Below are 22,866 nucleotides of genomic sequence, written 5' to 3' on the forward strand. Positions count from 1 at the left end.
GGCATTTATCTACTTATGACTAAGTTGCATCCACGGGAAGGCTATTGTATTGTGTACTCTGTTTTCTACTTCTTAGGCCACCCTCCCCTCCCTGAGCAACACCCCCTCCCTCAGCCCCATCCGGAGAAAAGGCAAGGAGAAGGATGGGGCTGAGCCTATTGTTGCTCCTATGAGCCCAAAGAAAAGCAATGAGGCCAACACAGGTAAATGCACATCTGAACAGGCACATATAATCTCTCTCTATATATGAAATAGGTTTGATGTTTGATGCTTTTTTGTGAGCAGGCAGGCCGGCAGACAGCACTGGGTCAACAGCCGTCAACAAATCTACCACCTTCGGCAACTTCTACCACCTGCCACCCTACCTCAAGCTCTATGACGTCCTCAAAGCTACACATGCCAACTACAAGGTTAGAGCCCGCATCAATTTGAAACAATTTCATGTCGTAGCTAATAAGGGTTTTATACCTTTTAGTATCATAATTGGAGGTTGTTTATGGTGGTGTTACTTTTTTTTTATCTCAGGTGACACTGGACCTCCACAGTAGCCAGGATAAGTTTGGAGGATTCCTGCGTGCCACTCTTGATGTTCTGTCTCAGCTCCTGGAGCTGGCCACGCTACATGACATCAGCAAGGTAAAATTATGACATCAGCTTACACATTGTTAGCAAGTATTCATATCAGATGGAGCAGGAAGGAGGATGTTATGGATGATTGGACTGGATGGAAGCAGTTCATTAGTTAAATTCATGTAATCAACCTATTGCATACAGTTATGTAATTTTTTTGTCTGTCAGTGTGTGGAGGAGATCTTGGGCTACCTCAAGTCCTGCTTCTCCAGAGAACCAACCATGTCCACTGTTTGTGTACAACAGGTCAGTAATATGTTTTTGTCTCCAATTGTAGATTAAGGTTTGTTTGTCCCATTAATTGTGTGTGTGGCAGTCTTTATGGTTCCAACACTGAGCAGTGTGCTGTAACCGGTGCGACGCCACACAGAGTGAGGCTGGTTCCTGCCGACAGGACCTGTAAAGGCGTTGGGTTCCCTGTGCGATGGTTCCATACAACTTTATACACACACATGGCACTATACTAGCTCAGACGTTTTCAGTGAGTGAGAATATATTTGATCATTACATTAGTTATCAGAAGACAATCACATAGAATAGCCTAAATGTGTGTTATTTGTTAAGAGAGTTCGCAGATATAGAAGTTTTGGGGAATGTGTTTTTTCCCCACTTTTCCAGAGTCAGAAACTAATAAATGCCTTTTTTATGGATTTGTTGTAGTCTTAAGTTATGTCAAAAAGTAGTATTGGGCTATTTTGGTTCAATTGAGTGTGGGATCAAATAACAAAATCATGATCTCATAGGCATCCAGGACTTGAGTGAAACTAACTGAGCTCATAAATAATCTAAATCTACGATGCTAGAGAGTTTATTTTTAGAGAGAACAGAGAGGATACCCACAGTCTCAGCCTTTGCTGGACTGGAATTCATCTTGCCTTAAGTTCTCTAACTGTTATAGAAGCATCAAAAGAAGGATGTGATGCTCTCCATTTCATAACAGTGAATCTAGTTTTCACTGAATTAATTATAGAAATGGCTCCTAGAACAGAAACAGATCACTGTCAAAAGATTTTTTTAAATATTCTTTTACATTAAGCACAACTCGTCAATCAGACTGATCTCAAAATGAACTAAATGTTTTTTTGTGAAAACAGTACTGTACCTTCACACTCTTCCAGAGTCTCTTAGTCCTCACAAAGAAGTGTCCCAATAAAGACCTAAGCCACTAAAATACTGGAAAAGGAAACATTTAAATAATCAGACATATTTCAGAATGGAAAAAAAAAAAGTCAAACATAGGTTGCTGGAAATGGGAAATATCCTCCCAGAACCTATGTGAGATTAGATACATTTGTAAACCCACAGGGTGGATGTAATCCAAGTGGAATAAATGTGCCTTAAGAAAGTAATGTGTGTGTGTTTTTTTTTTAAGATGTGCTGCATTGTCAAATAACCTTTTCTAAATAAACATGTACCCCTCATTTCTTTAGCTGTTGAAGACCTTGTTTGGCACCAACCTAGCCTCTCAGTGCGAGGGCATCCTGAGTGGACCCAGCCGTTCCCAGGGCAAGGCTCTCCGTCTTGGCTCGTCCAGCCTGCGACCAGGCCTCTACCACTACTGCTTCATGGCACCGTACACTCACTTTACTCAGGCTCTTGCCGATGCCAGTCTCCGTAACATGGTACAGGCGGAACAGGAGCAGGACACCTCTGGGTGAGTTGTAGCACCAAACAGAGTAGACACAGAAGCATAACGTGACATGCTTCCCTAAATGCACAGTAATAAACATAGAACATTGCGGGACCTGCCTTCTTTTTCCACTTCTAGATGGTTTGATGTGATGCAAAAAGCTTCAAACCAGCTGAGGTCCAACATTGCAAATGCAACACGCCACAGAGGAGACAAGGTAAACTAGCACTGTCTTTCTAAAATATATGTTGAAGATCAAAACACCAAATGTTTTTCCATAAAGGACATTTGCTTGAGTGAGGTGCTGCTGTTTTGAAAGCTCTGACCTCATCTTTTTGTTTTTTTTCCCAGAATGCCATCCACAACCACATCCGTCTGTTTGAGCCGCTGGTGATCAAAGCTTTGAAGCAATACACTACCAGCACCTCTGTGGCACTGCAGAGACAGGTACTGGACCTGCTTGCCCAACTTGTGCAGCTAAGAGTCAACTACTGCTTGCTGGACTCAGATCAGGTAAAAAAACATGCACACGCTTTTGCGTTAATTGTCTTCAACTTGTGGAATTAAGCTCACTCAGGTCATTTTCTATCTTTTAGGTTTTCATAGGCTTTGTCCTGAAGCAGTTTGAGTACATTGAAGTGGGACAGTTCAGGTGAGTTTTCTTTGACTGCTTTAAAATTGTATTGTGGCATTTTCAGAAACACATGTCTCTCTCAGGCCTTTCTGTAGTACTTCTTTTTTGTTTGTGCTTAAAGCGTGCTTTCACGTAACTGTAGATTAGCTCAACTATTCCAATGCCATCCTTTTGAACTAAAATAATACCTGTTGTCACACAGAGATTCAGAGGCCATCATCCCCAACATCTTTTTCTTCCTGGTGCTGCTGTCCTATGAGCGCTACCACTCCAAGCAGATAATCAGCATCCCCAAGATCATCCAGCTATGTGACGGCATCATGGCGAGTGGCAGGAAAGCCGTCACACATGGTGAGAGGGAACACAAGCAATACACAATCATTCCTTCTACTTGTAAACCCATTTCACTAAAGTTTGTTCTCCCTTAACTTTACTTCAGACTAATGTATAACCTCAAAAGCTCATCTTTACTGTATTTCCCTGTTTGCTAATGAAACAGACATGGATATAGAGTCTGAATTCATTGTTTCCTCCTTCCTCCACAGCAATCCCAGCCTTGCAGCCAATAGTTCATGACCTGTTTGTGCTGAGGGGCTCGAACAAAGCAGATGCAGGCAAAGAGCTGGATACGCAGAAAGAAGTGGTGGTCTCTATGCTGCTCAGGCTTGTGCAACACCATCAGGTACGGACACAGATGCTCAAACACACAGCATGCTGATATCACAATATTAGAGATGCACTGATTATCTTGGCCCATTCAGATTTTTTTTCTTCCTTTCTAAGAACTAATAGTTGACAGCATACACAAACAATTCAGTAACTTTTCTTGAACATACATTTGAATTGTATGTTCATCATAAAAATAGAATACTAATAACTTCATATATTTTCTGCACCGGTGACAGGACCTTTTCTCACTCAAAAACAAATCTCATAATAAAAAAATTGCTTCAGGTTACTGGACACAGCTTTTTAGCGAGGAAGTTGCCTATTTGGCAAAACTGTGCGTGGAACAACCCTGCAAAAAGCCTCACAAAATATTCCAGCCATTGTTTTGTGCCCAACATGTTCTTTTACATGTGTTGTTGTTGTTGTAGGTGTTGGAGATGTTCATCCTTGTACTGCAGCAGTGTCACAAAGAGAATGAAGACAAGTGGAAGAGACTGTCCAGGCAGATTGCTGATGTCATACTTCCCATGATTGCTAAGCAGCAGGTAGGAAAATGCATGCAGGTGTTGGTGACCTCTTTCACCTGTAAATTCAAATCAAAGTGTTGAAGCACTATGACACGCATTAGTCATTGAGACTACAATGAATGCAATGAAATGGTCGGGTGAAAACCTGTGTATCTGTATCTTGTGTCCTCACAGATGCACCTGGACTCTCCGGAGGCATTGGGAGTGTTGAACACCCTTTTTGAGACTGTGGCGCCCTCCTCTCTCAGACCTGTAGACATGCTGCTCAAGAGTATGTTCACCACCCCAGTCACCATGGTGAGACATCTCATCTGATATCTGAACATGTACAAAGACCTGCACAGACTTTGACTTGCCTATCTGATGTACCTTAACACACCTTGTCTACTGTTTTTTTTTTTTTTTAGTGATCTGCAAAATCTTGATTTTTGACTTGAACTGAAACCTCTGCTCTTTCAGACATCCGTAGCTACAGTCCAGCTGTGGGTGTCAGGTATCCTGGCGGTGCTGAGGGTACTCGTCTCCCAGTCCACTGAGGACATTGTCCTGTCACGGGTCCACGAACTCTCCCTCACCCCGCATCTCCTCTCTTGTCACACAATCCGTCGCCTGCATCAACACAGCCTCTCCCCAGTTGACCCACACACTGCAGACACACTCGGCAACCAGGAGCCTAATGGTGAGGCACAAAAAGCCCCACCTGAGGAAACCTTTGCCAGGTAAGTGAGTGTGTTTAACTGCTTCTGATATAATGATTGAGGGTTGTTTTTACTTTCTTATGTGTAACCACTACCTTTCCTACATGTGTCTTTTAGTTGTTGTTGTTTTTTCCTTCTCACTTTTACTTTACATGTGTCCCCTGTTCCATTCTTCCAGGTTCCTGCTCCAGCTGGTAGGAGTGTTGCTGGATGACATTTCCTCCAGACAGGTTAAAGTGGACATTACAGAGCAGCAACATACCTTCTACTGCCAGCAGCTGGGCACACTGCTCATGTGTCTCATACACGTCTTCAAAAGTGGTGAGCTTATATCTATTTAATAGTCATTTTTTGTTGTGGCTAAATGGTAGATATTAAAGGTCCCATATTTTTTTTTAAAAAGTGAGCTTTCCATGTCTTTGATTATTAAGCAGGTCTAGATTGTGTATAAATATAAAAGTATCAAAACGCTCAATCCACAGAGAAATGCACACAGCCGTTTTCAGAAACTGTCTTTAAATGAGCCGTCAGGATTTCTGTACAGTTGTGATGTCACAACTATACTATATTTTAGGGGTGGGCAAAAATAATTGATTCATGTAAAAAATGCGATTCCTTTCTTCTAAGATTCATAATCGATTCATAACTTCCAAAAAATAAATTTTCCTTCCAGGAATGTTTCGCAGGATCACAGCTGCAGCCAGCCGTCTCCTGAAGGGTGAGGGTGGACAGACTGGCACCGAGGCCGGCCTGTTTTACCCCTTAGAGGGTCTGAACAGCATGGTGCAGTGCCTGATCACCACTCACCCCTCCCTGGTCCTACTGTGGTGCCAGGTCCTCCTCATCATCGACTACACCAACTACTCCTGGTGGGCTGAGGTGCACCAGACACCCAGGTAAGAACAGATGTTGACTCATCGATGTCAAGTTTAGTTGTGTAGACCTTTTATCATACACACTCAAGTGGACAGAGGAAATGCTCTAAAAGGACAGGGCCACACAAAAAACATAATGACGTATCATAAATTGTAAGAAAAAGCAAAACATGTGAGCAGAATCTATTTGTATTGCAAAAAAATGTCCAAAATCAAATCCCTTTAGCACAACACTGTTTCCTTCTCTCAGGAGACAAAGTCTCTCGTGCACAAAGCTGCTGAGCCCTCACTCCTCAGCGGAAGGAGAGGAGGAAAAGCCTGAGACCCGGTTAGCTATGGTCAACCGAGAGATCGTACGCAGGGGAGCCCTCATCCTCTTCTGTGACTATGTGGTGAGACTCTTAAGAGTGTTGGAACAATTATTTTTTTGATTTCACAAATCTTGAAGATACCTTGTAATTTAGATTTTTTTTTTCTCACCATAAAATAGTGTCAGAACCTCCATGACTCGGAGCATCTGACCTGGCTGATTGTCAACCACGTGAGTGACCTCATCAGCCTTTCCCATGAGCCTCCAGTGCAGGATTTCATCAGCGCTGTGCACCGCAATTCATCTGCCAGCGGCCTCTTCATCCAGGCCATCCAGTCCCGCTGTGACAACCTCAGTACTGTGAGAATACAACCTTTTTTAGCGCCTCCTTTCCATCATCCCTCATTAATAATCTATCATTTTGTCATTATTTCATCACTTGTTTAGGTGTTCTTTTTTGCATTTAATCATTACTGGTGTCATTTGAATTTTTCCTTCTGTCCTCCCCTCTCTTTTTTTCCGATTCCTTTTCCCTTTTCTCCCTCTGTCCTCCCTCTCTGTCTTACTAACTGAATCCTCTCCTCCTTTGCAGCCTACCATGTTGAAGAAGACTCTGCAGTGTTTGGAAGGCATCCACTTGAGTCAGTCTGGTTCCCTGCTGATGCTCTATGTGGACAAGCTGCTCAACACACCCTTCAGGGTTCTTGCTCGCATGGTGGACACACTGGCGTGTCGCAGGGTGGAGATGCTTCTGGCTGAGACACTCCAGGTAAAGCTTACGGATCATTTTCTTGTCACAAGGGAGTTTGCCTGTAAATTGAACATGTGACCAGTTCGATTTTAGCATCATGTGCCCATAAGAAACCCTACCTATATAAGACTCATGAATACATTGATAGAAATAGATCGTTTTCATTTGAATGTTTTTCTGTGAAGCTTTGGGAAAAGGGTGCATTTCTTACTAGGGAAGAAAGTGTTAAAATGTACTTTCCCTCGAGTTGATCATGTGGTGTTTTGGCCCTCCACCCTGCAGAACAGTATAGCTCAGCTACCTGTGGAGGAACTTGACAGGATCCAGGAATACCTCCAGACCAGTGGCCTGGCTCAAAGGTAAGGATCTTCTATATTGTGAAGATAAACGTACCATTTAATGAAGCTATAAACCAAGATGTCCAAGTCAAACAGAACCTACATTACTGGCAAAAAACATAGGTTAGTTAGTTAGTTAGGCTTCGGTTAAGTTTAGTGGTGTTTTTTTTTTTTTTTGCTCACCTGTGACAACTAGTCCCATTCAGCAGAAGGGGGTATGCGCATGCATTGCCCACCTGCTCAGCCAGATTATATGGACGTGAAATGTATGTCAGAGCCTGACTCAAACACATTAGTTTTAATAATATTATTATAACTATATTAATTCATATATTCAGTAAGTGGTTCAACAGTTGAGTATTAACATCCCTATTATGTGCCCAAATGTGGTGTCTCAGGCCAAGGTATTTTGACATCCTCTGCAGATACATGGCACACTGAATAGCCCACTGACAGCAGAGATGGAAGTTATTCATCTGCAGGACAGATTTCAGATGTGTCGTAACTTCTTTTCCTCTCTCTTATGACAGGCATCAGAGGTTCTACTCCCTGCTGGACAGGTTCAGAGCCACTGTTGCCGACAGCAGCAGCCCCACACCTCCTGTGACGTCACACCCCTTGGATGGGGATCCACCACCTGCGCCTGAGCTGGTCATTGCAGATAAGGTGAGGGATTAGAGAAGTACTCTGTATTTCCTGTTTTTACTTGTGTGTATTGACCCTGCAAAGTAAAGAAACTCAGAATAGGAGGTACAAATATTCTTGCTCATGATTACATTTTGTTTTCAGGAGTGGTACGTGGCACTGGTGAAGTCTCAGTGTTGTCTTCGTGGAGATGTTTCCCTGTTGGAGACGACAGAACTCCTCACCAAACTACCTCCCGCTGACCTCTTTAACATCATGAGCTGCAAGGTGACGGAGATTGCAGTGCCTAGATGCCTCGAGGATAAATAATCTTGACCATTTTGAGAAATTAAAATTGGATTATATTATATCTGAATCATGTCCTTTCCCCCCCCCCCCCAGGAGTTCAACCTAAGCCTGCTGTGTCCATGCCTGAGTATGGGGGTGCAGCGGTTAGCACGGGGTCAGGGGTCACTCTTGTTGGAGACAGCCTTGCAGGTGACCCTAGAACGGTTAGCAGGAGTCACCGGGTCACTTCCTGCCCCACACCAGTCCTTCCTGCCACCCGCCCATCCACAACCCTACTGGAACCAACTAGCTGATGTGTTTGGTGAGAGTACGAGAGAAGGAGAGATTGGTAGATGAAGTATCGTATACCGTCGGATTGAGTAATTTCTTAATCTCTTAAAGTTTGAGCTCTTGAACTAGAAGTGACTTTAAGTTTCACTTGTTCTGTAAAGCTTGGTGAGGTTGCACTGTGTATTAGAAGCAGGCAAATGTTGGTCTGAAACCTAAATCTGAGGGGGAGAAATGCAGGAGAGGGGTTCTCCCTCTACTAAAGTTTTAAATATTTCTGTATTTTTCACTATCTTCCAGATGAGCCAGGTTTCTACCCCAGGGTTTTGTCACTCTGCAGAGCTCTATCTCAGTACCTACTGAGTGTGAGCCAGTTGCCTTCCTCACTTCATATCCCCTATGACAAGGAAAACCTCATCACCACTTTCACCTGCACTGCTGCTGAGGTAAAAGATCACATAATAAATACGTTGTTTATTCAGTGGTAATATTTCCAGGCTTTATTCTCACTCAATCATAATAGTGGTTTATTGTTCTAACGCAATTGTCCAATTTAAATTCTGATGTTAGATGAGGTTACTTCATGTTCCACTCTTATGTCTCTCTCTTCGCCCAGGTGGTAGCGTGGCGTCTCCTGCAGAACCATTTGCCCCTGAGTGTGGACCTGCAGTGGGCTCTGTCCTGTCTGTGTCTGGCCCTGCAGCAGCCCTGCGTCTGGAATAAGCTCTCCACCCCAGAGTACACCACACACACCTGCTCCCTCGTCTACTGCCTACGCCTCATTATTGTTGCAGGTAAGGAGGCCGTCCAGGCTATGTTTGTGCATTCCGTATGGTTTTTTTTGTATGGTCATGCCATGAGACTTAGAATTTCTGCATGTCATTTCCATGCTAGTCAAAGTTTTTTTCTTCTTCCCCCCAGTGGCTGTGAGTCCTGGTGACCAGCTTCTGCATCCAGAGAAGAAAAGGACCAAGGCAGAGAGAGACGGTGAAGGAGACGAAGTGGACTCGGCACATACTGACCGTGAGCACTCAATTAAGATATTCAATTAAACTACAGGTTATGTCTAAAGGTGTCATTTCTTCTAAGTTGGATCTCTAAAAGAATTCACCGTCATAACTTTAAAGCTTTCACCTGTGTGTTGCAGACATGTGCGAGTGGCAAGCATGTGAGATCATGGCGGAGCTGGTGGAAGGCCTGCAGAGCATCCTTGCCCTGGGTCACCATAGAAACAGTGCATTCCCCGCTTTCCTCACACCAACCTTGCGCAACATTGTCATCAGTCTGTCCCGACTGCCTCTGGTCAACAGCTACACCCGAGTACCTCCACTGGTCAGTGTGTGTGTGAAAGCTATTATATCTTGATTTTGTACACTTAAATGTATTGGTCTATTAAAATAATGTGTGTGTGTAGGTTTGGAAACTGGGCTGGTCCCCTCAGCCAGGAGGAGAGTACGGCACAACGCTGCCTGAGATCCCTGTGGACTTCTTGCAGGAAAAGGATGTCTTCAGAGAGTTCCTCTACCGCATCAACACACTGGGTACAGAAACACACACATACACAGTCATGAAATAGGCTTTCGTGACACTGTCTAGTGCTGATTACTGGACATCTGGAATGATTCAATAGTGTAAAGTCAATACAAACATTATGTCAAGATTTTGTGGGACGATGCATTTTGTATTTCTGTCATGTGAAGGGTTTTGTTGCTGTATGTTTAGGCTGGAGCAGCAGGACTCAGTTTGAGGAGACGTGGGCCACACTGCTGGGGGTGCTGGTCACCCAACCCATCACCATGGACCAGGAGGAGGAGACACAGCAGGAGGTACACACACACTCACACTAAGTGTGTTTACATGCAGTTTAAATACCCGATTATATTCGGGTTAAGGCAATGCTCTGGTTTCTCAAACACCATGTAAACACCATACCCTGAGCATAATTAGAGTTTTTATACCCGGGTTAACAGACCTAGAGAACTCTTTTAGTACCCCGATTATTCACGCATGTAAACAGCGTTAGAAGTATGATTGGGTTACGCATCTGTGGCAGTGGTTTTTGACCACCACAGAACTGATCAGGAAGCAACTGTGCCGAAATAACGTGAAAAAAAGAACACGAGGGCCCCCCCCCCCCCCCCCCACACACACACATCACTCCTACCTGCCTGTACAACGATCACACAACTGCTTACTTTGATGAGAATTTGTGTATAGTCAGAGTGTGCTCATCGAAGAAATACACATGCTCTGTGTTTCATGACACATCAGGCACATTGGAATAAATTGAGGGAAACTATTCTATAGCCCTCAGTTGCCCCTCTCTGTCTTTCCCATCCATCTCAATGTGTTGTTCCTCGTTTTGTCTCTAGGAGGACTTGGAGCGTACTCAGTTGAATGTGTTAGCAGTGCAAGCCATCACCAGCCTGGTGCTGAGTGCCATGACCCTTCCCACTGCTGGCAACCCTGCAGTCAGCTGTCTGGAACAGCAGCCCCGCAACAAGAGCCTCAAAGCCCTGGAAACGCGGTAGCTATTCAGCCGTTTTCTATTTACACTGTAGTAGTGCCCAGAATATGAATGCAATACGTTTGAATTATATTTTGTGTGTGTGCCCAGGTTTGGAAGAAAACTTGCAGTGATCAGGGGCGAGGTGGAGAGAGAGATTCAGGCTCTTGTGTCAAAGAGAGACAATGTCCATACACACCACCCATACCACGCCTGGGACCCTGTTCCCTCCCTGTCGGCAGCCTCAGCTGGTAACACATTTAAAGTCTCTCACTCAACACCTAACTGCTGCACTTGTGCCTACCACTCTAATTTCATGTTTAATGTTGTGTCAGCAGGCACACTGATCAGCCATGAGAAGCTGCTGCTTCAGATCAACACGGAGAGGGAGATGGGCAACATGGACTACAAGCTGGGACAGGTAAGAAATGCATAAAAAAAGGAAGTGGTGCCTAACCTAAAACTTAAGAAAGTGTGTTTTGGTTTGAAGGTCCTATATTGTGAAAAGTGAGATTTCCATGTCTTCTTTATTATAAAGCAGGTCAAGATGCTATATAAACACTGTTGATTGAGGGTTTTGATTCTTTCACAGAGAAATGCACTCAAGAGCCTGTGTTCAGAAACTGTGGCTTTAAATGAGCCGTCAGGGCTTCTGTATGGTTGTGTTGTCACAACTCTTATGTATAGGTAGAAAGTGATGTCAGCTATTCCCTGGCTGCAGTGATGGTGTAGAGTCGCTGAGGGTGCAGATACTTAAGACCCAGAAACGCTGACCAATCAGAGCAAACTGGGCTTTTTCAGGTGGGGGGTCTTAAAGAGTCAGATGCTAAAACGGAGCATTGCAGACAAAGGGTGAATACAGGTATATTCAGACTGGTAGTATGAAAAAAAGTGTGAACATTAAAGCATGTAAGTATGTTCTAGTAGAACCTGAAAATGAAGAGAGTGAATACAGGTATAGTCAGACAGACAGTATGAGAAAAATAATGCGTTTTTAAAATTTTAAAGCATGTAAACATGTTGCAGTAGAAACACAAACTACAAGTATGAATCTGAATATGCTACCTTTTTTATTATTATTATTTTTTAAAGTTCTTAATTTTAAGAGACTTTCAGTAGCACAATAGTTTTTTTCCTGCATCTCTCTTTCTAGGTCTCCATCCACTCAGTGTGGTTAGGTAACAACATCACCCCACTTAGAGAAGAAGAATGGGGTGAAGATGAAGAAGATGAAGCAGACACTCCAGCCCCCACCTCCCCACCCATATCTCCTATCAACTCTAGGTCAGTCAAAGAAGACGTGCGCTCACATATACTTTAGTCTCAACATGTATGCACTGAAACAGGAATGTACATTCTGACTTATCACTGTCTCTGTGCTTTCAGGAAGCACCGTGCAGGTGTGGACATTCATTCATGTTCGCAGTTTCTCCTGGAGCTCTACAGCCAGTGGCTGATCCCTGGCTCCCCGAGTAACAGGAGGACCCCGACCATCCTCGTCAGTGAAGTGGTCCGATCGGTGAGCTACAATCAGATCAGTTATCATTTTACTTGTTCTGCCAGTAGTCATTTATATCAGTAAAGGATTTCCTAAAGCAGTTTAGACTTATTCTCGAAAGAACTGTAAATAAAGACCCTAGTTTCCTCACCCTGGAAAGTGGACAGTAAAAATCCACACCTGCTTATGTGTTAAGGGAAAATAAATGTTTGAGGGGATCCAACAAAAATGGGCCCAGGACCAAGATGGGGTCAGCTCTTATCTCACCATCTACCCCCTCTTATCGTTCTCCGTAGCTGCTGGCGGTGTCAGACCTGTTCACAGAGAGGAACCAGTTTGACATGATGTTCTCCACCCTGATGGAACTGCAAAAGCTCCACCCGCCAGAGGACGAGATCCTCAATCAATACCTGGTGCCTGCCATTTGCAAGGCTGCTTCCGTACTGGGCATGGTGAGTATGGCTGTGTGTGATTGGGGGACCTTTTTCAAAGTAGAAGGATGTGTGATTGGTTGTTGGTAGTGTACCATTAGTCTCTGATATTTTACAGCCTATGAACAATCTGTGTATTTCTAGGACAAAGCAATAGCAGAGCCTGTGTGTCGCCTGTTGGAGACAACCCTGCGCAGCACCCACCTGCCCAGCCGCATGGGGGCTCTGCATGGAGTGCTCTATGTGTTGGAGTGTGACCTGCTGGATGACACAGCCAAACAGCTCATCCCCACCATCTCGGAGTACCTGCTGTCCAACCTCAGGGCTATAGCTCAGTGAGTTTCGCTCTCATTCTCTACACAACACTGACCTCATATCATCATCCAATAAGCTGAGCTGATGCTGAAAGAGCCTCAGGGAGAAAGTGAGTTTAAAGGGATAGTTTGGATATTTTGGTAGGTAAGTAGGATGGTACTTATCCATAGTCAGTGTATTATCTACTGTAGATGGAAATATAAGCACGCCCCCAGTTTGGAGAAGCAACAACAAAGATGTTTTCTCTCTTTTCCTGATTGACTTTGGTGAGATTTTGATAGACAGATGGTTCATCCAATCACCTGCCAGGTATGTTTTGAAAGTACCCTTTCCCAAGCAGTCTCAAATGAGGCCTTCTCAAATGGTCCTGATGAGTCAGGTTCTTTTTTTTTTAGGTGGCTCAAATACATTTAATACGTCTTCTGCAACAGTAGTACACTGCTTAGCCTCCGTGTCGGGACTTGTGCTTGCTTCTACAAACTGGTATTGATAAGTACCTCATACAACCCCTCATACAAGATCGGAACTGTCTCTTTAATGTCACTGACCTCCTAGTACCTCCCACAGAAACCCTCAAGTTGGCATAGAATCTGCAATGAGACAAAGAGTGCAGTGTAACGCTTGGCCACTAGGTGCTGCCCTTCACATTTCCAACAAATTCCTACTCGCATTTGTATTTTATTGTAATCTTAGATTTGTTTCACTGTGTCTTCTCTCTTTGTATGCTGCAGCTGTGTGAACCTGCATAACCAGCAGCATGTGTTGGTAATGTGCGCAGTGGCCTTCTACATGATGGAGAACTACCCTCTTGATGTAGGAGCTGAGTTTATGGCTGGAATTATACAGGTACACATTTTGTGTGTACGTGTGGGAAGTAATATGACCTTGACTAGGGGATGTTTGGGGGCAAAAAACATTCAAAAAGATGAAAACCACTCAAAAACATTGAGTTTAATTTCCATCACTATCAGTTTATGCATTAAAGTAAGACATTGTAATTCTTACAGTTCTAATGAATTAGAATGTAGTGAATTACTAGATGTACTGTGGTACCTCTGAGCTACTCACTGTGTTCACCTTTTGTAAAGATGTCTCCCTCTCTGCCTCTGTCCCTGTTTTCTAGGTGTGTGGTGTGATTGTGTCGGCCAGCGAGGATTCCACTCCCTCCGTCATTTTTCATTGTGTGCTGCGTGGTCTTGAGCGCCTCCTGCTGTCAGAGCAGTTATCACGCGTGGATGGAGAGGCGCTGGTCAAGCTCAGTGTGGACAGAGTCAACATGCCATCACCACACAGAGCCATGGCCGCCCTGGGCCTCATGCTCACATGCATGTACACTGGTAAGAAGGGCTCTAACACAACTGATCCACCACAAATGCAATGTTAGCATTCTGGCTAAATCACCAGCATGTATTGTATAAGGACTGGTGCTTCCATTACTGCTGTTGTGACTTTCTCAATTCACTGCACACTCATATAGATTGATCTAGCTGGCTAACTCACCTGCAATGGCACCCTAAATAGCAGTAGTCTACTTTTATCGCCAGCTAATCTTAAGTAATTAAGTAATGATTAAACCTGATGGTCTGCAAGCTTAACTAATGCCAGCACTGCTTGAGTGAGGATATGTCCCTTTTCTTTCCTCTACTCTCATCCTAGACTCCTTACCTCCTAATAGTATGTAAAGTAAAATGTAATGTAGTGACTCCTCCACCTCTCCCATACACCTCTGCTATCATAAATGGCTAATAATTAGACAGCAGCAATGCAGTATAAAACTAGGATAGGATCTGCTGCTGCTCCACTCTAGGCTCTGCTGGTGTATCCCATGACAGTGTCCCTCACTGAATATGCCAGTTACTCAGTAGCTGAAAGAGAAAACTTTATGGGGCATGGTTGTCAAAAGTATTAATACTTTGATAGTTTTTTCGAAACAGCATGCGTTTAACAATACAATTTACGTTTTCTTTTACATTCAATAGTATCAAAAGAACCAAAGTTATAAAAAAAACATTCAGCTAACATTAGCTTACCAGTCGTCTGCAGCTGAACTCTGAGACACTATTGCCTTCCCTGTGAGTTGTACAGACAAACAATGCCTATAAATCATTGTTTGTCGTGGTATCGAAAGAGTACCAAGGTATCAAAGTTTCAAATTCTGGTATTGAGACAATCTTATTATGGAGCAGAACTGGGACAATCCTAAGAATAACAATATATTGCTGCCTCTAAGCTAAACTAAACTAAAATACTGAAACACTAGCTTACGCATGATTGTGCATGCTATCACTGCATGTAGCTTATACTCTTGTAATTTAGTTTGACAGTCATAACTGGAAAAAGAACAGAAATAAAGTGTTCAACCATAATTAAGTTAAGTTTAAAATTGTACAGTAACAGTTTGAAACAGTGAGTGCCACCCCTGGAAACTGAAGCCTTCCAGTGTGAGCCAGTCAAATAGCTGACTGATGTTAGCAAAATGGAACAAGGTCGGCTTGCTCGCCCCTATACAAACAGTAGTTTCCAGTGGCAGCACAACGCAACTTGCTGCATAGGCTTTTGAGCAGTGAAAAATAATTGATTTCCAGATTGGTCTTCTAGCTGAGAATGTCATGCAAGTTCAGCTAATGTTAGCAAAGGGCCATTTTATTCAGGTGAATCTCAGGCCACCAGGAAGTGCGCCGGGCTTTGAAGCTAATTTTATATAGTGGCCAAACGGTGAAGTTGCATCCTAAATGATTAAATAATTGAATCCCCCATACAACTTAGCCGGCGTGCTAAACCAGCCAGCGGAAGTCTCTAGTGCATCTGCTCTATGGGCCACACAACGTGGACGCACTGCAGATCATCTGGGTAATTTTAGATGTGGAAATTGAACTCTTTTTTTTTTTTTGGCTTCACGCACCACTGAGCAGCTTTCATAGGAATGTATGGGTTCTGCCTCGAACGCTGTATCCAGTTCTCTTAATACATTCATAGTGAAAGTAGGCAGTATCACTTACTGTGAATGACAATTACTAGTAATTCTTTAAATGTCTTTACAGCAGAATGGCATTTTCTTTTTTTTTTAAAGCTCCAACCAACCCTTTTATGATGCCTTTGACAGTATTAAACAAAACGCCTGCTTGCTCCCTGCATGTGATACTTGTATTCTATACATACCTCTGATATACCCTACCTCTAACCCCTACGTCGTCCCTTACTAACTCTAGCAGTCGATAGCATATTGTTGTCCATATGTTGACTGGCTAAATAACCCTTCTTTGTTGCCAAGAGCTAGCCAGCAAATCCTTTGAGGAAACCCCGGCTCTTGAAAACGCAAAGAGATTTATAACTCTAGGCATACCTCTCTTCATGTGCAGAACAGCAAAGCAAGCTGAAGCACATTCAGGTCACATGAGAGGATAATCTAGTATGTAATGTACCCAGGAAACATGGCATTGAAAATCTTTCCTCATACGTTAAGCACCAGTCACTTACGAAAAACTTACTTCTTAAGGTGATTTGACCGAAGGTAGCTCCCGGCATTTCAGTTTGAGGTCGACTAAATTCTGATCTGAATCTTGTGATATCGGTGTCCCCCACTCTAACCTCTCCCCCACTGGTTCAACCGGTGCCACCCCCCACCCCCCTCTCGTCCTCTCAGCGGTGCTTGCGTCGGGTTCAGACGTGACAGGGGTTAGAGGTCAGGTTGACTCTGCCGTAGCAGAGGCGGTGGGCGTCACGGCAGGTCATGTTGGTTTCTCCTCAGGCAAGGAGAAAGCCAGCCCTGCCAGTCGCCCTGCCCACTCTGACCCTCAGGCCCCAGACAGCGAGTCAATCATTGTTGCCATGGAGAGGGTCTCTGTGCTCTTCGACAGGTACACACACACACACACATACACACCCTCCATTGTACAAGAAATACACAGTTTTGTTGATAAAAAAGAAGACAATTACTTGACTTTTAAATTTGCAGTTCCAATGTTCATCTTTGACCTCTGAGGTTTGTACTGTCCTAATTTGATGGTGGCAGCTGATCTACGTTTTGACAAACCATAACAGCACTTCTTTTGTTTCCCATCATATTTTTCTTTGGGGTTTCCTGTTTGCAGGATCCGTAAAGGTTTACCCAGTGAGGCTCGGGTGGTGTCCAGGATCCTGCCCCAGTTTCTGGACGACTTCTTCCCACCACAGGACATCATGAACAAGGTCATCGGAGAGTTCCTGTCCAATCAGCAACCATACCCACAATTCATGGCTACTGTCGTCTACAAGGTCAGCAGCAGGATATGCAAATCATTTTTTTTAAATTCACTCAACCATTTTATGATTTTCAAACTGAAAAAGTAACAAGATAAACTCAGGCTTAGGAGATAAAACTGTAATCATTAATTTAAAGTGTTAAATCAAATAATTAACGACAGAAATGTTTTGTTTTCGTTTTGTTTTTTTTGTTCCCTTACTGGTGGTTTGCTCCTTCCAAAAGCAAACTAACAAAGTTGTTACTTAGTACCTCTGTTTTGAGCGTCCCAGCCAGCTCGTTTGTTGTTCAATCAGAAAAGAAGTTGTCAGGGCAACATCAAGCTGGAGCAAAGACGGTCCCAGTTGTTGTCCAGTGATTTAAAATGAATAACAAATGAGTTTGTGCAGTCAGTGGAATTTGTAGTAGATAAAAATATGAAGCAGCATGATGCAGCCATACTTTTATTGAAATAGAAGTTATCCTTTGACATATAAATGTTGAGGTGCTTTGCAAAAAACAACCTGTTTTTTTGGACAACATCCACAGAGAATCTGCCGCTTCATTTTCATGCCTTAAACTGATTTAAAAACTACTCCTGTAATTTCGCTTTTTTTTTTTACGTTTCCAGAACAGCAGTCTTCTTTTTCCCAAGTGAGTTTCTGTTCCTGGGAAAGGAAGCACGGATGAGTCATCTAGTGTTCAACGTAGCTGGACTGCAACTAACGATTATTTTCATTGTCCATTAATCTGTTCGGTTAAAGGGTTGTGTGTAACATGCAGATTCACAATTCAAAGATATCTGTTTTATTGTCAGGAGTAAATTCACAAGAAAATATTCACATTTTACAAGTTGGAATTAGAAAATGAAATTTTTAAATGTCCCTTGCGGAGAACAGACTCATTAAAAGTCTCAGGACCGCCGTCAATGCTCGCGCTTGTGCGCGTTTATGTGCATCCATGCTTTACAAAAGCACACTTTTCTTTCTCGAGCCGTGCCTGGGCACGATACAGTTTTACTCATACTGGTCAAAAAAACTAGACTTTAGTGGTGAAGTGTGCTTTGGCACGGTACAAATGGACAGTGTGGGGCACATCTTGCAATCCATTTGTCTCTGGCTAATTTCTCTCCTTTCCCCAACTACAGGTTTTCCAGACTCTCCATGCTACAGGCCAGTCTTCTATGGTGAGAGACTGGGTGCTGCTGTCCTTGTCCAACTTCACTCAGAGGACACCAGTGGCCATGGCCATGTGGAGCCTCTCCTGTTTCTTTGTCTCTGCTTCCACCTCCCAGTGGGTCTCCGCCCTGTATCCTTTCATGACATTAATCCAAAGAGCAGGCCAGTGGTTGGGTTGTTGTATTGTGACGACCCTGTTGTCATACAGCAATGTCTGTCATTTTGCCTACATGCAGTTTAAAAACCTGGTTAAGGGCATACCCCAGATAAAATCTGGGTTCTCAGATTCCCAGACTGTGGGAAGGGCTAGTAATCAGTGCCTGCTGGTGGCACCTGGGCCCCGTGCTCCCAGATTGTAAATACAGGCTCTGTTACTCACTCTCTCTTTTTCTCCATGGCAGGACCCTTCTTAGGGCGCACTCACGCTGTCCAGCAGTGTGACTTGTCTAACTGTTTTTGAATATTTTCATCCGACCAAATCTGCAGTAAACACTCCACCTCCACATCACACCAACGTGAACCTTTCACCGCCATTGCTTTAAATGTCCGCGCATGGTCCCTTCTTCTTCTTTTCTATGTCCGAACAGGCGCACATAAAATGACGTCAGAGCCGCCGTAGGCCTCGTGCTCGCGCTCGTACATGTGCAAACGTGCTTTACAAAAGCCCACCCCTCCCAAACGGTTGCACTCACACTGGTCAAACAAACTAGACTTTAGCCGTGAAACGTGCTTGGGCACGGTATGGATGGACAGTGTGATTGCGCCCTAAGGGATTTGGTCGTTACAGTTTTTGTTCTTTTTGCTGGATTTTGTGCACCATACCAACATTCACACTCTCTACTTTAAACACACATATACACCTTGAATTACTGATTGTACTGACATTCACATCACTCTCTTCATGTTTCCTTATGATTACAAGTCAGTTATCTTTCGTTAAATAAATTATTGTGTTCAGCCTTTGAAACTGGTGCGTCTCCCATATTTGTCTTGGTCCAAGAGCCAGGTTGTGACAAAATAGGTGCTCAATCCGGTCTTGGTTATTAAGAAATCTTTGAATTTAAATATGTTTGTGAGTATCTTTGTGGGATGTGGCAGCAAAGTGTAAATGTATAGATACCAAACAGTGTTGTCCTTAACCCCCGTGCTCTCAACCAGACTGCCACATGTGATCAGCCGTATGGGCTCCAGTGAGGTGGTGGATGTCAACCTGTTCTGCCTTGTGGCCATGGATTTCTACCGGCACCAGATTGACGAGGAGCTGGACCGCAGAGCTTTCCAGTCCGTCTTTGAGACCGTGGCAGCACCAGGCACCCCTTATTACCAACTGCTGGGCTGTCTGCAGTCAATCCATCAGGACACATCACTCTGAGGGTAACTGAATGATGCATGAAGGCACAGAGAGAGGCTGGGGGGGAAAGAAGCACAGGGAAAAAAGTGGATTAGAGTGAGAAATGTGGTAGAGTGAGACATTAGATCTCCATGTACACCTCCCCTTTGAGCGACAGAGGGGAAGAACAGAATGTGTCATTAGAAAATCTACTGTAGCCTCATCCCTTTCCCTCCTTTACACTGATGTGAAATGAGCAGAACTACTGAAGGCACCATAATGACTTCAGTGGAGTGAGCATAAAGAAAAACCAAGGGGAGATCTGAATCATGTCAGTTTTAGGGTGTGTGGTAAATGCCTGTCTGAAGAGTGCACCTGTATAAAGGACACTGGCTGCAAACTACAACAACCATGGTTCTGCTTACCCCCTCCCTCCCACCCACCCAACCACAGACCATTCCTCGAGACGAATGACAGCACCTTGAACACCGCCTTCTACCCAGCACCTTGATTGACAACAAAATAACAATCAAACACAAATTGGATTTGTTTATTTTCCTGTGAGGACTTGCTTGAGTATTGTGATGTCAGTAAAGTACAATATAGAAAAATTCAAAGTATTTACTATATTCTATATTTTTCTGTGAGTTTTGTTAGTGCTTAATGTCTGGCTAGGACACGACAATGGGCTGACCAAAGGGTCAGAAATGCCTGCTTAATGTTCTCAATTAGTATCTTTGAAGACCTTTTTTATATTTAAGTTACTTGTGGTCATTCTCAGACACACATAGGTTAAATGGTAAATATTTTATCTGTAAGAATGATCACTAATAGCCATAGTGTTTTTTTTGTTTCCAGTGACTGAGAAGCTGGGGATGGATGTGATTTGTCACTACAGAAAGGGCAACTTGTTTGCAGTAGCCCATTTTGGATTGTATATTGAGTGGTCAAAGATCAAGACAAGTACTGGGAAGTACAGTATAAAAAACACTCATTCTTCTGCGTTTTCATAATTATACAGTTTTAACCGTAAGAAAATACCAAAATTGCAGTGATGTCTTTATTTTTTAAAATCACATTACTTATCTGTCCAGTCTGGGTTTGTTTGTCTTGTATACTCCCTCATGCACCTGATTGAATGATTCCACCTGTTTCTTATACTTTTTAATTCTCAGGATGTAAAACGTGACTATTGTAATAAGACTGGAAGTAATTTGCAGTTATCTTTAAATGGAGTTACCTTCGTATCTTGTAAAAAAAAAAAGTAATTGTGAAGTAATATGAAAGCCATGGTGCATGATAAAACTAGAACTGTGTAAAGAGAGATAAAATAGTCCGTAAGATATGCCATTTTCTTTTTTGTCTGTCTTAACACACATACACACTATCGGAAAATGAGAAATCAGTGACTCAGCAGACCGCAGAATGCTACGAGCTTAAAAGTATTTTATTGAAGACTTGACCTTGAGTTGCCTGGGAGTGTGCTGGGCGGCGTTACTCTGTACATACACTTGCCTTAGATAAAAGACTGAATATATGTATGTCCTGTACACTGAAAGCATGCTTAGCATTCTGCTATTTTCTTGCGTAGTCCTTAATACTGTATTGCCGCGGGTGCGATTGCCATGACTGTTGTGTGGAAGAGATGCAACAGAATCCAAAGGCAGCCTTTTAACCATAGCGACCGACTGCAGCTTTGACAAATCAACAGATGAGGAAGTGTAGCTGATGCCACTTGACCGTGGAGCTTTCTGTTTGTTGAGCTTTAAATATTGTTTTGTCTCTGTAAAGATTGGTAAATATTTCATCTTTCATCGTCTTTGTGCAGATTATTAAATACACCTAGCACTTAAAAACTTGAAGTTTCTCTCATGTTGATGTTAGGTGCTTTCTTGATATGCAATGAGTCACAAAAAAGCGATTTGTATGCTAAATATGTTCCCACTTTCCAACCTTCAGAGCAATGTTGCTGGCTTACTTTTGATCTTGTTCAAATAATGTCTTCACACAATAAATGACTGAGTCCTCTGCAGCTGTCATTAAAGTTCCATTGTGAGGCCTCTCTGAAGTAGATTAAATGAGCCCAAATGAGTCCTGTTTCTCTCAGTAGACCAACAGTCTCTTCAAAGTCAGTTTGGATTTGTGTGGTGAGGAAAATGGATGATGACAGAACCTAGTTTTTTCTTTTTCTGCACCACTTACACTCTCAAAGGAAATTATTCAGAAACCGGCTCCAGAGAGAATGTCCTTTTCATCTCGTCTTCTAGCATCTTCCCCGGGCATAAGACGACTGACTGGGGACACCTGCAGGGGGTAATACGATTACCCAGAAATCTTTTGTGGGGATGGGCGTGGAGGTCACAGACAAAGGTCATGTTCAACTGATTTAACATGCTTCCCTTAAGACTTTACTTTTCTTCCACTTGAAGAATCAGCGACTCAGAAGATAATAGTCACTGTTTTTGGTCTAATGAAAAGGCGGAGAATCACTTTTTTTCTCACACTCCATAATGTCAACTGACTTTCGCAATTAGCATGTTGGCACTTTGCTTTTAAAGAATACCTCTTTTGTCCCCTCTTTAGAAAATACAGTTTGGTAAACACTTGATAGAACTGTGATTTATACAATGAGCCTGAAGCTGGTAATAGAAGTACAGACTGCAAATGATGTGATGCCCCTTCATGGTTTCTGGTCTAGATTCCTCAACAGGACTGTGCAGCCACACTTTTTTTTTTTTTTTTTTAAATTGCCTGTAAAAAATAAAAATTTTATTTTATTTAATTTCACTGTTTGAAAGAGATTAATCACTGCATATGGTCGGTTGTAGAAATGAATAAATTATTTAAAAGATGTTAAACTTAAAAACTGTGTGATGTTTAATTGTATGTGCCAAATAAATACTGTGAAAGTATCAAAGCGCTCGATCCACAGAGAATTCAAAAACTGTCTTTAAACGAGCTGCCAGGACTTCTGCACCACTGTGATGTCACAACTACTACGTTATATACAGGTAGAATGTGCTGTTACAGTCAAACCTCGCTGCAGAGAGTGCAGCCGTAAGAAACGCTGACTAAACAGAGCAGACTGGGCTTTTTTCCAGGCGCTAAAACGGTGCGAAACCCAAAA

At 43.1% G+C, this 22,866-nt stretch overlaps 1 protein-coding gene across 5 annotated transcripts in view; it reads left to right on the plus strand.

The window, feature by feature from the left end:
• The window catches only part of htt (huntingtin), a 38,579-nt gene extending 16,034 nt beyond the window's left edge, over window positions 1-22,545 (plus strand). The window contains exons 26-66 of one of the 5 annotated variants that reach the window (XM_083928593.1): window positions 77-203; window positions 286-410; window positions 526-636; window positions 799-876; window positions 2,061-2,284; window positions 2,399-2,477; window positions 2,612-2,773; window positions 2,857-2,912; window positions 3,097-3,245; window positions 3,440-3,576; window positions 3,992-4,108; window positions 4,265-4,387; window positions 4,550-4,809; window positions 4,967-5,109; window positions 5,462-5,684; window positions 5,914-6,055; window positions 6,154-6,333; window positions 6,566-6,742; window positions 7,007-7,083; window positions 7,593-7,728; window positions 7,852-7,974; window positions 8,089-8,296; window positions 8,563-8,708; window positions 8,879-9,056; window positions 9,184-9,285; window positions 9,410-9,594; window positions 9,677-9,803; window positions 9,985-10,088; window positions 10,635-10,789; window positions 10,880-11,019; window positions 11,104-11,189; window positions 11,922-12,052; window positions 12,155-12,287; window positions 12,563-12,718; window positions 12,842-13,032; window positions 13,744-13,858; window positions 14,136-14,349; window positions 16,656-16,869; window positions 17,104-17,266; window positions 18,379-18,539; window positions 19,568-22,545. In XM_083928593.1, coding sequence (XP_083784719.1) covers window positions 77-203; window positions 286-410; window positions 526-636; window positions 799-876; window positions 2,061-2,284; window positions 2,399-2,477; window positions 2,612-2,773; window positions 2,857-2,912; window positions 3,097-3,245; window positions 3,440-3,576; window positions 3,992-4,108; window positions 4,265-4,387; window positions 4,550-4,809; window positions 4,967-5,109; window positions 5,462-5,684; window positions 5,914-6,055; window positions 6,154-6,333; window positions 6,566-6,742; window positions 7,007-7,083; window positions 7,593-7,728; window positions 7,852-7,974; window positions 8,089-8,296; window positions 8,563-8,708; window positions 8,879-9,056; window positions 9,184-9,285; window positions 9,410-9,594; window positions 9,677-9,803; window positions 9,985-10,088; window positions 10,635-10,789; window positions 10,880-11,019; window positions 11,104-11,189; window positions 11,922-12,052; window positions 12,155-12,287; window positions 12,563-12,718; window positions 12,842-13,032; window positions 13,744-13,858; window positions 14,136-14,349; window positions 16,656-16,869; window positions 17,104-17,266; window positions 18,379-18,539; window positions 19,568-19,781 — 6,072 coding nt within the window. In that variant the 3' untranslated portion in view covers window positions 19,782-22,545. Of the gene's footprint in view, window positions 1-76; window positions 204-285; window positions 411-525; window positions 637-798; window positions 877-2,060; window positions 2,285-2,398; window positions 2,478-2,611; window positions 2,774-2,856; window positions 2,913-3,096; window positions 3,246-3,439; window positions 3,577-3,991; window positions 4,109-4,264; window positions 4,388-4,549; window positions 4,810-4,966; window positions 5,110-5,461; window positions 5,685-5,913; window positions 6,056-6,153; window positions 6,334-6,565; window positions 6,743-7,006; window positions 7,084-7,592; window positions 7,729-7,851; window positions 7,975-8,088; window positions 8,297-8,562; window positions 8,709-8,878; window positions 9,057-9,183; window positions 9,286-9,409; window positions 9,595-9,676; window positions 9,804-9,984; window positions 10,089-10,634; window positions 10,790-10,879; window positions 11,020-11,103; window positions 11,190-11,921; window positions 12,053-12,154; window positions 12,288-12,562; window positions 12,719-12,841; window positions 13,033-13,743; window positions 13,859-14,135; window positions 14,350-16,655; window positions 16,870-17,103; window positions 17,267-18,378; window positions 18,540-19,567 lie in introns of those variants that run through there. The other 4 variants (XM_083928595.1, XM_083928594.1, XM_083928596.1 and 1 more) reach the window with 4 other exon arrangements.
• The last annotated feature ends 321 nt before the right edge of the window (window positions 22,546-22,866 follow it).

The sequence above is a fragment of the Echiichthys vipera genome (assembly GCF_963691815.1).
Source record: "Echiichthys vipera genome assembly, chromosome: 2".
In the NCBI taxonomy this organism is placed as follows: Eukaryota; Metazoa; Chordata; class Actinopteri; order Perciformes; family Trachinidae; genus Echiichthys; species Echiichthys vipera.